Below are 17035 nucleotides of genomic sequence, written 5' to 3' on the forward strand. Positions count from 1 at the left end.
AATTGAATTTAAATTTTCGCGCGCTTTGTACATGATCGCCAGAAGTTGGTACGATCTAAATGGCTACCAACGGTTACCAACGGCTACCAACGTGGCTTTAGTCGGCATCTTGAAACGTTTTGATTGTAAAAAAAGTGTAGAACGCCGGAAAGTAGCATTTCAAAAAATTTAGACTCTGATTCCATTTCCTCTTTGAAACAATCAGAGGAAACTGGAAGCAAGAAAGAAAATATTGCTACTGATCAGATCTCTAATCCGCTATTGCGGGCGCAGTACTGATTGCCAGTTCTGTGCCCGTATTCCATTATCACTTATTGCTAGTACCGTGTCCGTATTCCGCCAGTATAAGCACAGTACTGATTTTTAGTACGGTTCAAGTACTGGTTAGCCAGTAATGGCATGCCCATATGAGCCCAATACTGCCAGGCAGTACGCAGCCCGTGCTGGCAAGCCAGTAATGGTTAAGCGTTATCATCCAGTACGGACATCAGTACAGGCGCCCATACTGATTGCCAGTACCGTGCCTGTATCCGCTAGTACTGGCACAGTACTGCGCCCGTTATTAAAGTCTGATTAGGCCCTTACAAAAAGCACTCCTTCCCCGACCAGACCTCCCTCTATTTTGGATGATACTAAATTATTCTTTTCTTACAATATCACGAGAAGCCCTAATAAACAATTCTTCGAGGTAAAATCAAATGCTCCAAGTACTAATGTAATTTCAATTAAAATGATCCCCCTTGATGTATCATTCATTGGCTTATTCGCTTGCAAATCTACCATGCATCTCTGCAGGTGGCAATATTTTCTGATGCCTAGAAAGAGGCGTTTATTTGCCCTGTTCCTGAAATATCTTACCATACCTCTCCCAAAGATATCCGTCCTACATCCATCCTACGTGCCTTGTCTAAACCTTTCGAACACATTGTCCAGCAGCAACACTGCACACATTGAAACAATTAATATAATGGACCTAATGCTATCTGGGCTCCGTGCCAGACACAGTACACTTACAGTTTCACTTAAAGTAATTTCTGATCTTAAAGTTGCAAATGATACAACACAAATAACGGTTGTTGTCCTTTTTGACTTTAAGATGGCATTTAATACTGTTAAAAATAATCTACTATTAACTAGGGTCAAATCGCTTCACCTCTCAAATAAGCTTGTTATATGGTTAGAACCTTATCTTAGTAATCAGTCAAAAAGTGTAGAAGCTACGAGTAGCAATGGCGAGCTGCCTGTTGGTGGGGAGGTTAAGAGTGGTGTCCCTCAAGGATCTCCGCTTGCACCCACTTTATTTAATATTTATACCTCTGAATTTGTTACAAAACTTTATCATTGCATTTATCATAAGCATGCTAATGATTTTAAGCTTTACCTTTCTGGGCGTATTGTCCATCATAAGAGCTTATTTCAAAAGGTACAGGCGGATATCGATCTGGTGGTGCAGTGGGCCTTAAAAAAGTGACCGCACTCTTAACCCTGCTAAAACCATAGCTATTATCATAGAACTCTACAACACTTGATACAAGGGAAACCCTAACTCTCTCGTGATCGATGAACATCTCATCCACTTCGTGGAATCAGTGAAAGATTTAGGCTTAGGATTTAATCTTAGTATTTAGAAGACAATTCTTTATGGGTTAATTGCTTTATACCCTATTCAGTAATTAATCTCCGCACAATCTTCTTAACCTCCTCCATTTTATTAAAAAAGATTAACCGAAACATTCCAAACATTCCATGGTGCTCACCTTTGGTAGAAACTGCCTATAACAATTAGAAATGAACCTTCACCATTTCACTTCAGAAAGCTCCTTTTTGGTTACTTATTTACCATATAAAATCATAACCTCTAAATCACACATTGGTAACGCTTAAATCCTTAAATTAAAAATATATAAGAGTGTGTGCATGAATGTATTTACTTTTCAGTATGTATATTTGCGTATGTACGAAGTGTGTTCAAAAAATAAGGTGACTTTATGGTTTTCTCAAAAAATATTCATTTATTCCTCAATATTTATGTTGTCCCCTTCTAAGTAATCCCCCTCAGATATAATACACTTGTGCCAATGCTTTTTCCAATCATCGAAGCACTTCTGATAATCATTTAGTGGTGATGTCCTTTCATGGGTCTCTTCAGTTTTGGGAAAAGAAAAAAGTCACTGGGGGCCAAATCCGGTGAATATGGAGGCTGATGCATGACTGTGGTGCTGTTTTTGGTCAGAAAATCTTTCACAAGCAACGATGAATGAGCAGCTGCATTATCGTGATGCAAAAGCCACATATTGTTTTTCCAAAGTTCCGGACGTTTTTTGCGTATCGCCTCTCGCAAACTTCTCTTATGGTAATCAGCAACTTCTCTGATGGTAATTCGGCGATTTTTCAACACCATTTCTTCCACTGCTTGAACGTTTTCATCTGTTGTTGACGTATACCTATAGTGCGCATCTATAGTGTCTTTAATTTTTGTATTTCAGAGACTGTAAGGTCAGGGCTGCATTAATAAATATTCAATGTGTAGTCAAGTGGCTTTAATAACTTGACGTCGATGGGTTTCGATGTGGTGCTACATCATCATTAGGACGTAAATAATTATCAAAATTCTGAAATACCTTAATGTTTTTTGAGGACGTTTATCAGTATATTAAACATTCTTTAAGCAATCCTTTCTGATCTAAGAATTGTTCACCTAAATTAAAAATTTTATTTTGCTTACATTTGAAAGTTTATTCAATAGTGTAAGAAAAATAGAACTGAAAATTTAGGTCCACAATTCTTAGATTTGCAATTCTTTTATAAAAAATATACGTACATATAGAAACTCTCAAAGAACATGGAAGTCTTTTAGGATTTTAATGATTATCTACGCCCTGAAGACGATTTCACACTAAATAGAAACACGAATACATCAAGTTAATTAAGCCATATGACATCACATTGGATATTTATTGATCCACCTCCTAAAAAGGGGTCCCCGTAAAACAGGCCCTTAAAAAAATTTGTCATAAAACAGTGACAAAACAAACCAGAAATAAAGTAATACCTTTAAATCTCTGCTGAGCTTTCTTAAGACCCATATAACTCTCCTGCACATTTTTAAAGTCAGTAGAAATTTACTGCGCATTCTGAAGTATTGTACAATTAAAATGCGCAGTATTAAGTACCATAATACCCATAGATATAGACCATGCTCTATTTAGTATCCTACTATCCTACTATCCTTTAGTAGTTTAAAGAATAACAATTATTTATCTAATATTTACATCTTATCTGCAATCAATTATTTTTCGACTTCGGACGGTCAGTTAACTTCTGATCATTCAGATTTAGGTCAGGTAGGGTTTCGGGTTGTCTTGTCGTGTCGAGTTGTTGGGCTAAGGTGATAACCCGACAACCGGACCCAACAGGATATTCAGTCCGACCCGACTCGACCCGATGATAAAAAAAAACAAAAAGCGTCGGGTCACGTCGGGGTGTAAACATGTTGCTCATCTTTACTAGGAAATAAGAAAAAATACTTGCAAAATCAATTTCACGATTTTATTCTCCACCGAGAATACAGGGTAGGTAAAGCAAAGATAAGTACAAACCAACAGAGGAGATATGGAGAACGTTACTACGTATCGCGCTATTATGTAACTTGAACTTACGTGAATTACGTATGCTGAATGGTTTCTTAATGCCAGATAGTTAGATAACAATCGTCAATAATAATAAAAATAATAATATTAAAATAAAATAAAATAGTTAAATATATTAAAATTTCTCTCTTTTTCACGATTTCCGCTCTTACCCCTAGTCTTACCCTCCCACAAAAAAGGAGCACACGTCTCATTATAACTGACCACACTTTCGTAAGATCAGTCATTTCACAGATTTTTACACTATACCACATCACAAATTGGCAAAAAGTCTCTCGAATAACAATTATCATCAGCCGATGGGCTTTCGAAGGAAAATATTAATTTATTCTTAATAAAAATATATTTCCTTTTATCATTGGAATATAATTCCTTTCATGAGTAAACAAACACCATTTCCATAATATCATAATTTATTTAACGAGGATCATATCCTCTGCCAATTTTGGGAGGTACAATACTGAAGATTCTCAGCTTTAAAGAATTTTGCACTAGTTTTCCCAGCCAAGGTTAGATATTTGTCGAGAATAGGGTGTCAAAATTTTATAGTTGGATTTGAGAATACTATGGGTCTCAGCAAGTTATGAAAAAAATATATAAAAATAAATTCTGGAACTATTTTAAATTCAAGAATTTTGATTGAAAATTTGTAACATTTCAAAATTCCTAATCTACGTTTTAATAGTCAACGATTTCCAGTTGTGGAGTTCCAAATTGTCTAATGTCAAATCGAACATCAGAAAACTGAAATGATTTTAAATGACTATAAAATAGTTTTTTGTCAATAATTCTTCTTTCTTGTATACATTTTTTGTAAAAGGTATTTAATATTGTAGGAATAAAGCAACTGTTGACAGAAGATCAATTGGCCCTGTGTGCCAGTTTTCCCCAGGAGATCCACTTTTTGGAGTTCATCCTCAGAGGATTGAATATCAAAGTCATCCACAGAATTTATCCCTAATTGTTAATAAATTTTCAGAATTGATTGCAAATTCTTACACCTAATGATAAATTCTGATAGTTGTTTACAGGTAAATAATAATATTATGGATTGAAAAAATAAGGTGTTACTGAGACAACTGTATAAGGAAATACCTAGACTTTACAACTAATTGGTGATCAATTCTATAACAACTGGAGGTAGTTTCTGACAGAATTGATCAAAAATTCTCGTGACTGTGTATGTCTCTAACAAACGAAACAATCAGACTTCACCACTATCTGAAGATAAATTTTGCCAATTGATTGTAAATTCTGATGATTGTTTCTAATAGCGTATTCGGTTATCCTGCACTGGTGCACTCCGATCTGCACCGACGCAGATCGGAGTGAGAAGGAAGAAGTAAGAAGAAGTAAGACGGAGCGATCGGAGTGCTCCTACTCTACACCAGTGCAGGATAAACGAATGCGCTATAAGTAAAACAATTTTCCAACCAGAAAACCTTGATTGCCTTTTCTAAATTGGGACCTATAAGTACAGTATAGAAACCTGTGGTCGTATACCTTCAGAGACTCAGCGATCGAAAATCGATCTGCACAGGGTTGCTATTCCCTTGGCCAAAGACACCTACACACCGCACATATGCATCTCGGGCCACGCACACGCATTCACTAATCGAAAACCACTTCCTCTCCTTTCATATTTTCACCCCTCCTCTTCCGCGTCTGCCAGTTTGGCGCCCAGCGTCAACTAACCACTCAGTGCCTACAAAATTGGCCAAGTTTTCAACTCAGAAGTCTTTTTTCTTGGCCTTGTCCACCAGAACATTGTCTTGATAGCTGATTTCTTGACCAGCAACTGCAGGTTGAAGATAATGAGGTTCGACGTCAATCTTCTCCTTGACATCAGACTCTAAAACCATAGAATGATGGGGTCCCCGGTGCATTAAAGTTGGAGACTTATGATGTGGTAGTTGAGGAAGCTCCTCATCCTCTTCTTCCTTCGGTATCTGTTGTTGGTTAGGAATTTCTAATGGTAGTTCATCTTCTTCTTCCACCTGAAGTTTATGAACTGTTTGATGGTGTTCTTTCACTCCATGCATCTCTTTATCATCTTGACCAAGGTTACCATACTTCTTCAGCAACTCCTTGAGCTTTTCAAGATCAAATTCCTCTTCCTCAAACTTGGAGAACAGTTCTTTGGCTTTGAATTCATCAAGTTTTGCAGATTCTTGGAGTTGTTTGAAAAGCTGACGGAATTTTTCGTTGGCTTGGATGTCTCTAGTTGTATTTTTGGAGGCGTTGAGGTTGGGATTTAGAAGGAGGTCTGGGGTTTCATGGACTATGTTGACATTCTTATCGATATTTTCTTCAGAGAGGGATTGAAGAAGGCTGTTGTAGTCGGGTTTGATCTTAGATGTTTCCAAACATGAACTACAGGAACAGTTTATAATTATCTGGACTTTCTTCTGCATTATCGTTGGCTTATTCTCATCGTCTTTACAATCGAGGTTCACCTATTAAAAGAGGAAGACTGTTAGATTTTTGCTTTTAATAATTATTTCTTTGGGATATGTTTCTTTTGAAATTAATTATCTTTAATGTGTCTTCTATAAACTAACCGTGTGCCATACACTATCCAGAGGCTGACAAGAATCACAATAAGGTCGAATTAGATCACCAGGAGCTGAAGGTTCACTATGTGGCACCATATAGGAAAAACAGGCCCCTACACAAACGTTGTTGTCCAGTTCTTGAGAGGAACATCCTGGCCAAGTAACTACCTGCTTGATTTGGGTTGTTTTGCACCAGCTTTGTTTGTCCGGATAGAGAACAATGTTGTGCACCTGTAATTAGATCAGTTGTCAAAATCTCTTTAAGAATTAGGATAGAGTTGAAAAAAATTATTTTCAGAAAATTATTAAGAACTAACCTTGTGCTCACGATGGGCGCAAAGCAACGAAAAGTGCATCATTAGGATCACCATGGTCGTGGTTAAGCTCCATATCGATGCCATTGTTCCTGCAAGAAAATGTACAGATATCAGAATCTCGATTGGAGTTAGTTTATATTTGCAAATTGTATTTAGAGAAAGAATACATGTATTTTTATTATTTTTCTTCTCGTTCTTATTCTTTGCTTCATATTGGGTTTGCTTATTGTTCAGAGGATAGGGGTCAATTCTAGAATTTAAAAAAAAAATGGAGAATGAAGATCATCCGAAGATTTGTCTTAAAGATCACCATCTAAAGTGTCTACATTTTCAGTGGTATTGATACGATATATAATAAGATAGATGTCTAATTGCTGAAAATTATGGAAACATTGATACTAATTTCAAGTAGGAACCTATTAGTCAATCTTAAAGTGATTATAAAACTGTCTCCTTGTCTCCATGGTCTCCATTAACTAACCGAGATTGGTCCCAGAGCCTTAGGGCATTTTCCAGTGAACACCTCACTACAGTTATAACCAATCGACATATTCTATCCGAATGAATGAAAGTCTCCTCCGGAGGTACATGTGCATGGTAACCCGAGGTTTTCGGTTCGACGACCCATGGAAATTGCGTCATGCAGGTCCACTGCGCAAGCGCAATTCGCCTATGGTAACTTATAATTTTACCCGCATTGTAAAACAACTTCGTATTTGAAAACAGAGGAAAACGTCGGCGAATACGTAAAGGAGAGAAATGTTTCCAATTGCAATACTGATCTGAATTTGGTCTCACTTAAAAAGTTTCTCTTAGAAAATTCGGCCTAATAAGGAAGAAGATCCTTGTTAGAAAAGCATAAGAAATATCCAAAAGAAACCCAGTACAAGAAGAACGGGTGTATATAAAAATATGATTTATGCACTATAATCGAAAATAATATAATAAACAGGAAAAATCGATGAGAGAGGAAAAACTTTCTCTGCATTATAATCCCTACTCGTAACAGCATTACCCAGTAATTTTTCTGGTAAATTATTCAAGCACCTTACTATTTGAGCCACGCTGTTTCAATTTTTCTGCGTTATTATTTTTTCTCTTATGGAAAACATGGAAATTCTGCATTCCTATTTAGAAATCCTAAGAAATGTGTAATGACTGTTATTAGAACAAGATATTTCTTAAACACTCTACAAAATTTAAGCACAAAAATTCGAGGAGAATCTGAAAGATCATTCAAGAATACCAATTCAATAGAAATGTAAATTAAATGAAATTTACAGTTTTCAGCAGTTTAAGAAAAATTTATATTAAAATTGACACTCTCAAATATATTCTTTACTTATGAAAATTGGAATCAATTTCTTGACAAAAAAATAATAATTTTATAAACTGTCTATATGAGCTGTTTCATCTTAATTATTGATGTAGAGATAATTCATTTTTTATTTGATATTCATAACTTCTGTATTTAACAAATTTTTCTAAAATTATAAAGATTTTTTAAAGCGTGCAAATTACAGAGTTAAAGAAATGATTGAAATGCGGATGTGTACGTCTATAAATTCTTAAAGTTTCGCCAAAGTATAAATACTTTTAGATACTTAGATATTACTGTTTTTTTTTTAATTCTATCAATTTTAAAAATGATTAAATCCGGATGCCATATTCCTATTTTTTATCTTCAATGAATGAAGGGAGAAGAAATTGAATATTATTTAACTTATACGTTATACAATATATCAAATCATCCATGGAAGAGAAGAAAACATTTTCCAGTATTGGATTTCGAACCCGCACGAGAGTTGGTACTGCTGTTACATTTCAATGGGTTCTACAAAGAATAGGCTATCTTTTCGTTCTGGTTAAGAATTAGGCTAACTTCATTTAGCTAAGTTTTCAGGAGGAATAAATAACGTATGATTTCTCCAAATATTTCCAACGAATTCAAAACTTCAGCATTTTGTATTACAGTTTATAATGTAATTTAGGCTCCTATAACTTTCAAAATAAGAAATTTCAAAAGATTTTTATTTATTTTAATACTTCTATGTGTTAACTAAATTTCATACAAAATAAAGTTAGCCTAATTCTTAACGGTAACAAAAAAATAGCTTATTCTTCGTAGAACCCATCGATTTGGACTTTTACTCAATTACGTTACCACTGCAGCCAAATTGTCTGCATATCAATTAAATCATCTAACTGTTATATTATAACTTTTTAATTATTTTTCTGACTGAAAGTTTACAGGGGAAACCAAAATTTTTATAATACTGAAAATGACTCGCATTTGTACTTTTGCCCAGGCCTTAATGTCGTGAGTTCAACCTGAAAAGTTAATTTTAAATAAAAAGTTTGGTTCACGATAGCTCTGAAAGAATTAGTTTTCATTCAATTTAATTTAATTTTAGCTCCGTGTTCCCGTAATCACCCTGAGTTTTAAAGGAACTATTAAATAATTATTTCAGATCCTTTTCCATTTTTGTTCTAGGAAAGTTGGGCATGTAGTGTTAAAGACTGAAGAGATTCTTTTTTGGAACCCAATCGCAGAATCCGCAATCGGCGCCCGAAAATCAGAGAGTCCTCCGAAGAGAAGCCATCATTCCTCCTGAAATTCTTGTTTCTTCCCACTAAAGTTCTCCCGATCTTGGTCGTCTCGTCATCCTCGGTTCGCGATGCTTGGCTGAGGTGAATTCCTGACAGAAAGAATCCTGTTTCGATTCTTTTCCCGGATAGGGCAGACAATTGATCCTTGGTATTTTCAGAAGAGGATCCACTTTTCGTTCCTTTCAAATGCATTTCAGTTCCAACTCTTTTACCTTTTCTTTTTTCGATCCCCCTTATCTCTTACTTTCCTTAGATCAATCTTCCTGCTTTTCTGTATGCATTTGCCTTTCATTTAACAAGAGACGTAAGATTCATTATTATTTAATTAGTGATACATTCTTTTCATGATACGTGACATCTTTTATCAAAAATGTCAATATCATTATTTCACCCACATACTCAAAGTGCAAGGGGTGGCCTCACGTTCTATAACGATCTGGTGGGAAATTCAAATTTAATTGTTATGCAAAATTCATTTCTACTCTACTTTCTTATTTATCTTTTCTTAATTTGTATGAAATCTTTTATTTACTTTTGGCTCCTCATTTTGCCTACTCTTTTTTCTAGACCATTTTTCTATTCACCCTTTTACTCATGTCCATTTTTTTCTCTCTACGTATCTCGTTCTTTATTATCCTTCTTTCATATCCATTTCTCTATTTTTATGTCTTACTTCTTTTACCTTCCTTCTCTATATTTATATACATTTTTTCCCTTCTTTTTATTTGTCTATCGTTCTTTCTCCCTCTCCCTGTAAATCCTCACCCCCCTCATTCTTTCTCTATCTTTTTCCCTTCCTCTCTTTCTACTCGAGTCGTTCTTCTCTTTATTCTCGCGCGGGATCTCCCATCTTCCGTTTCTTATTTCGAGTTCCAAGAATCGAGGACGGGCACCAGGGGTGTGTATCTCGGGTAACGAAGGTGGTAACGGACTTGTACTGGACGTGTTTAGGGGAAGGAAGAGAGGAGGGATAAAAAAAGGAAAAAGTAAGAAGCAAGAAGTAAAAGAAGAGAAAATCGGAGAGACATCCTCGTGTACAGTGAGTAAGGACTTGCAAGGAGGCGCCTGTAAGGTGTGCTACCAATTTTTTGCCGCCTTCCTCTCCAGTCCACCCTTTCCACTGGTTTTTTGCTGCTCGGATCGTTGCTTAATTTTTTTTCTGACCCTTTTGTTTCCCGAACCAAACTTCTTCACAGCGAGATTCAGTGGTGCAGGTTTCATCGACGCTTTGTAGCCTCGTGATTCCTGGAGATGAGTCTGATAGGGAGACGCCGATTCGAGAACATGAGGCGGCTGATTCCCGATGAAACGCTCTGTAGGCGACTGCCAGATAGCATGAATGCGGGTGTGGGTGTAAATGTGAGGGATATATGGTGCGAGTCTTGTGCTTATCTCATTCCTTGGAGCGGAGACTTGAATGACTGAATAGGAGGCTTCAGGGACGCAGTCATTGGTCCAGGCGATCAGCGGTTGATGATTTATATGAATTTACGTGAAATTTCATAGATGGAAAACGTTTTTGATGAATTTAGGACTCAATCATAAAATCAGTATTTCTTTTTTAATGTGTTCAGCTAATTTAAAAACATTTTATTTACTAAAACTAAAGCAAATTGAAATTGAATCATAATTAACATGAATCTTTATAAGAACTGAATTCATTTTCAAATTCGAGCTAAAGTTTATGGTAATAATTCAGCGAAATTCCAGTGACTCGAATTGTATTCAATTGTGTTCAGATGAAGTATGATGAACTTGACTATAAACGCCAAAACATTTTAAGATACTTGTATGAATCCATTTCATTATAAGTAAATTTGAGTAAATTATGTAGAAAATTTAAAGTAAAATCGATGTAAATTTATCTAAATTTCAGTGAAAATTAAGAATCCATTTCTATCAATGTCTACATTTAAAAAACCTTAAAGTAAATTCTACGTGTGAATTTGATTCAATTTAATACTAGTTTAACTGAATTCAAGTCAATTTTAGATCAATTCATTTCATTGAAGTGAATTCTACTGAAGCATGCTTCATACATGTAAAATTGAAATTAAGTACGCAGGATGAATTCATTTAAATTTAAGGTGAATTCCTTTAAATTTCAATAAATTGTTATAGGCAAATAATAATTTATTAAGCTAAAAAAGAGCATTTAAGTTGATTTAGTGGAATTTCGTTGATATAAAAGCGAATTCTTTTGAATTCAAATTAATTGTATGAAATTCAAGCGATTTAACTCAAGTCAAATACATTCTAATGTTCACTGTATATCATTGATATTAATGAATTTAGCAAAATAAGTTTGCCTGAAATTCAGAAAAATTGACAGGATTTAAGCACAATTGATATTTGACTATCCTAATTTCAGAATAATTGAAGCCTAACAACCGTAAGATAATTTTATTTTTAATATAATTAGCTTTCTGATACAGAGTAGTTAATTTTTACTAACAAAAAAACCGATACTAATTTCATCAAGTTGATGACTCTATCTTAATGCAACAAATGACTTTTTAAGTTACAGTAGTGTCAAATCCAAAATTTAAAAACATTTTTCCTTATATAAACAAAGTAAACAATTTGGTTGCATTTTATAAATCGCTATTGGCATATCATAAAAGGTAATCAAAGGTTCCTTAATAGATCATTCAAAGGGACTTCAAAACGATAACGATTACATCATTTACAGTATTGTTATATATTTCCAATATCCAAATTGTAAGGAAGGTAATGAAAGATTCTTTAAAAGGAATAAACAATTTTTTTTTACTTTTTATGTCAATGCTAGTAGGTCATTAGAGGTTCCGTAATCGATCAATCGATGCATATCGAGAACGCAAACAAATACATACAAATATCAAAAAAGTTTTTCTCATATAAGATATAAAAAGGTTTCTAATTGGCCGATCATTGTTCTTTTATTTTAGGGATATGCTACAGAGAAAAAAGTCTCGCATACCGAAATAAATCAATTTTATTCGTAACTTGAAGGTATTCTGACCAGCTTGTAAAATTTTTTCTTCAAACGCTTCTGCTTTTTTCATCTAATTTTTGTATGAAAATTACTTTTAATTTCTTAAAGTTGAACAAATCTTTTTTCTATGACCCGAGAGATCGACTAAAAGAAGAAATCATATTACACTATCAAATTTTAACTTTTCTCGACACCTACTCTACTCATAAGATCAAAACTATACAAAAAAAGTGCAGCCCACACGAAGCATCTGACGAGGAGTGTGAAAGTGAGCGATGAGGCTTCTTTATCATGTTCTTCTGGACTCTAGACTGTCAGAATCACCTTGTTTCGAGAGCCCTTCGAATGCACTTCCGATGTGTGCTTTGCACACTTTGGCTAATTCGGATGCGGCTCGAGTCTTCTTTCTATATAAAAATAAAATAAAATACTCCCCACATGCTAATTATATATTTTTAGTATTTTTTTACAGCTGAGAAGTGTCAAATTTCTCATTTGCTTACTGTTCTTCTTTTGTATTCTTTCATAATTTGCGTCGTAAGTTGCTTTGCAGCAAACACAGAAAGTTTAAAGTTTCAAATTTTGGAAACAATTTTTATTGTTCTGTTAAATATTGATGAGTTATTTTTACAGAATTAAAATAAAATCAGTCTAATTTAATATAATTATAAGTAAAAAGTGACTATTACAAAATTTGGAAAAATTTTCCGAGGGACAATTTTCAATTGAAACTTCCTACAATTATTTTCTCACAAAATTGTTTTATATCTGTAATTTTGATCATTTCATTTTTAGTTGAAAGGGATAATAAGTATGAAGAAAAAAACAATAACTTATTGTAGTTTTTAAATGTATTTATTCAGAATTTGACAGAGACGGCCCTGGTGAAGAGGCAGAAGTTCGAACCTCTTTGTTGCTGCGCCACCTTCTCTTCTCGCCTTTTGGTTGAGGGCGAGCCGGACCTCCGGCCAGTCCCGTTCTTTCGATTTGCTCGTGTCTCTGAAGGCGAGGGACGAAAGGACTCTGCGCCCAGCCGCGAGATTAATTTGATTTTCAACCAAATTTGACGCGCCCCTGAGCCGCAGGGCACCACAAAGCATGCCACAAAGGGCGCCCGCCCGTATGCACTGGCCCAATCTCGATCTCTTGCCGGGCCCCGTCCTTTTAAACGAGACGAACCTTCCCACCAAAGAGTTTCACCTTTTCGGGATTAATTTTATTCCCGAATCCAAATTCGATGGATGACAGACTTAAAACCGACGCGCGAGTATTATCTGAGGATCAGCGATTCCCAAAGTGCAAATAATTTTGTTTTTATTGGAAAAGAAAAAAGAAAATTAGAGAAAGTATCTACCTAGTTAGCACCCAATATTAAATCCTTTTGAACTTTTTTAGAACGTCCTCAAAACTGTTTGAATATCGCGCGCATACTGGGTAAATTCTACACTAGCTCTAACAAATTTTCTAGCTTCGGATACTAAAGAAACTAAAAGATTTTGATAGAATTCAGATACTTTTGCAACATTTTACAACCAATTACAAATTGTTGTGAACTAATGTAAAGAATCCTTTAGAAATCCTTTAGAATTCCTTTAAATCTTTTTAAACCGTAAAAACCCTTCGAAATAAGTATAAATCATTTCAAATCTCTTGAATATCAATCAAATTAAACTTATTAATTAAATTTCTCTTTTAAACCCCTTTCAAATCTCTATTAATCTTTGGAGTTTCAACAAAATCCTTTCATTCTTGTGGAATTTCTTAAAATCCTTTGAAATCTTTGAAAATAATAGGAATATTTTGAAATTTCATTTTTTTCCCGAAGTAGTCTAGAAATGATTTAAAAAGCTTTAAAAGCAGTAGAAAAGAAACTCTGTAAATACCCTCGAAGTATTACGAGGGATTGTGAATGATTGCATGGGATTACAGACAGTGATTTTTTGAGTAGTCCATACGCGCCAGGCCACTTTCTTGTTGCAGAAAAAAACTGTTCTAGTTAACATTCAAAGGTTTATTTTTACACAGTATTGAAAATTTAATTTTAAGGCAGTGCAAAAAGCGCATTATGTTAGCAACATGTTATAAAAATATATTTATCGCAATGGATAATAGATCATAGAGTTTCTTAAGTTGTAAATTGATTTCTGTTCATCGAATTCATTTCAAATCGTGCAGGTAGTCTTAATTACAATAATGAATAGAAATTTACAGGAACTTTATAATCATTTTTCTGATGACTTTACATAAATTTTCGGTAAATTTCAATTTATTTTTTTAAGCTTTAGGTAATTTTCAAGAATTAAATTTTTTAAGTTAGAAATCAAGTCTGTAGCTTATTCTCCAAATTTGCCCCGTAAGTCCAAGTTTCTATAAAAGTACCGCCAGGCCACGTTATTTTCAGCATTAGACCGCTGATTACAAAAGACTGCACTAGTGGAAGAGCAGTTTCTTTGTTAACAAGGTATGTGTGCCGATATACTGATTTTTGTACTTTCAATAACAATTCATCATAACAAATTGAACCACAGGAAAAAACACATATTTACAGATTTTACTACTTTTTTTAAACAGAAAACAAAATCTTTTCAATGAGATATATGCACGAAATTTATTACAATTATGAGATGTACAAGCTCGTGATCACACTATTCCAGTTCAATTCCGTATGAATTTATTTTAAATGCTTTAATTATTAAATTTTTTTGTTGAAAAGTAAAAACGTGACAAGAAAGTAAAGAAAATAAGCACTTCTTCAACAGTAAGTTAGATACGAAAACTTAAAACTATTACACCTTAACATTTTTGTACTCTTAGTCAGCCAACTTCAATCAAATTGTTGTTGAAATAACCAAAATTTTGATGATTCTCAAATCATTTTGATGTCCCTATACCACAATTTTCTCTGAGTTATGATGGCTGTTCAACTAATGCTTGTAGATAATTGTAAATTATGCAGTACACAATTGCAAGTATCTATACTGGAAACAACAAAATAAGTTATTATAAAATAAACTAAATTAAAATTTTCTTGCGATTTTTGATCCAAAAAAGCTAATAATAAATCTTACACTTCTGTCTTTTTTATAAAAAATCTTTTCTTGTATTATTATAAAAAAATATAAATATTAAAAGTATATGAAATTTAAAATGAAGTATAAAGAATATATGAAAATATAAAAATTGAAATAAATGGATATGTTCCTGAAATGGACATTTACTTGCATTATATAAAATCCTTACAGCTTTCATTTACATAAAGATTATATCAATTCTATCGGGACATTAGGAAAATTTCATTCAAACTAGAATGAACCTCCATAGTCTTTATGATTTATTCAGAGTTCCATTAAATCTTTTTAAAGCCACTTAAAATACCAGGAGTCTAATTTGGACTTTTTACATCATCAGTTGAATGAGTTATTGATCTCTAAACTGAAAATTGATCACAACTAATTAAAAATTATGTAATCCTTTTAATTACCTACTGCTTATACTTTTTTCATTGTACACTGTGAAACATTTCGGAAATTTTCCCTATCCTTCCGCATGGAATATTCCCAAATTTTGTTAGGAAAAATATTTTTTTCAACAAAATATGTAATTTTCCATAATTTTTGGAAAAAATTCTGAATGAGTCTGAACTATTCCTAAAAAAGTAAAAATAGTTTGAAAATTTTAGGGAATTAACAAAATCTTATAAAAATTTTAAAGTTTTTTTTGTATCCTTTCGGGAAGTTTTCTTATACTTTCATTGCGAATATTTCTTATAATATTTTCGCAAATTAAAATGGAATTTCGAGTTTTAGTATCAGAAGGACTACCATAAATATAAAAAAATTTCCCCGAAACATTATTCAATTTAAAAAGTGATGGGAAAATTTTTATAGATGTTAGATGATGATAAGACCTTTTTGAGGATATATTGATACTTTAATCACGAAAATAATTTTTTTTTAATTAGGTCTGTTTTTCCTATATTCGTATATTTATTGTGTTTAGATTTATTTTACATTAATTGAAAGTATAATGATCTTTTTACAATTACACGCGCCGAAAGAGCATCTTACAGTCTCTTTCTAATAAACAAATTTGAAGGGTAACAGTACAGAACCATATAGTAAATAAATTCAGAATGTTTCAACAGAGCGAGAAAACATTTTGTAAATAGAAATCACCACTTAAAAGTATATGACAGAAAAAAGCTCCCGAGATAACGTATTGAGGATTTAAGCCCACACAGATTTCATCAGAAAAAGTTCTGCACTTTTAAAAAAATAGATGTGTCAGTTGAAAACCTCATAATGACACTGACCACTAATTGAAACTAACTTGGCTGTGGATTGCTATACAAAATATTAAAAAGGTACACGGAGAGGAATGTAAAGAGATCAATTTACGCAAGCGCGTGATTCTAGAGCTACAATTTTTGAACGCCTTAAGGTATCAGAATCTATGATCTAAAAGCATAGAATTCGAGACCTGAGAGCAAAGGGGCGTGGCCTCATTCCTGAAACTTCGAGACCGTTCCTTTAAAAGCAAGGGTTCAGCGATATTAGTTTTCGCGACAAAGGGTGTTAAAATCAAGGAACAGAGCTGTGAATTAATCTCCCGAAATTTCTCTCCGTGTAGTTTTAATAGAAATTAAATTTGAGTCCCGAAATATTAAAATTCTGAACGCGGGTAAAAAAATTTGATCTAAAAAAGTTAAAAAAGTTAGAAATAAAAAATCGAATCTTCAATTTTTACCAAAATAAAAATTGCACTTGCGGTATTCGGGTATGCTGAATAATAATAATAATAATTAGTAATAATAATAATAATAGTTCGATCCCTGAGCCGGTACATCTGGAAATTTTTCAATGTACCTTTACCGAGGTTCTGGTGGTTCGGAACCCACCATAAGCTGTAGGTCACCCCATCGTGTAC

The 17035-nt window shown here is 33.7% G+C and overlaps 1 protein-coding gene across 1 annotated transcript in view; it reads right to left on the minus strand.

Moving 5' to 3' along the window:
- Positions 1-3527: 3527 nt before the first annotated feature.
- LOC117181212 overlaps positions 3528-17035 on the minus strand; it is an 85487-nt gene continuing 71979 nt past the window's right edge. Inside the window, exons 9-11 of the mRNA XM_033373776.1 lie at positions 6523-6611; positions 6212-6436; positions 3528-6106 (exon numbers count right to left, since the gene is read on the minus strand). Coding sequence (XP_033229667.1) covers positions 5381-6106; positions 6212-6436; positions 6523-6611 — 1040 coding nt within the window. The 3' untranslated portion in view covers positions 3528-5380. The remainder of the gene's footprint in view (positions 6107-6211; positions 6437-6522; positions 6612-17035) is intronic.

The sequence above is a fragment of the Belonocnema kinseyi genome, chromosome 10, assembly GCF_010883055.1.
Source record: "Belonocnema kinseyi isolate 2016_QV_RU_SX_M_011 chromosome 10, B_treatae_v1, whole genome shotgun sequence".
In the NCBI taxonomy this organism is placed as follows: Eukaryota; Metazoa; Arthropoda; class Insecta; order Hymenoptera; family Cynipidae; genus Belonocnema; species Belonocnema kinseyi.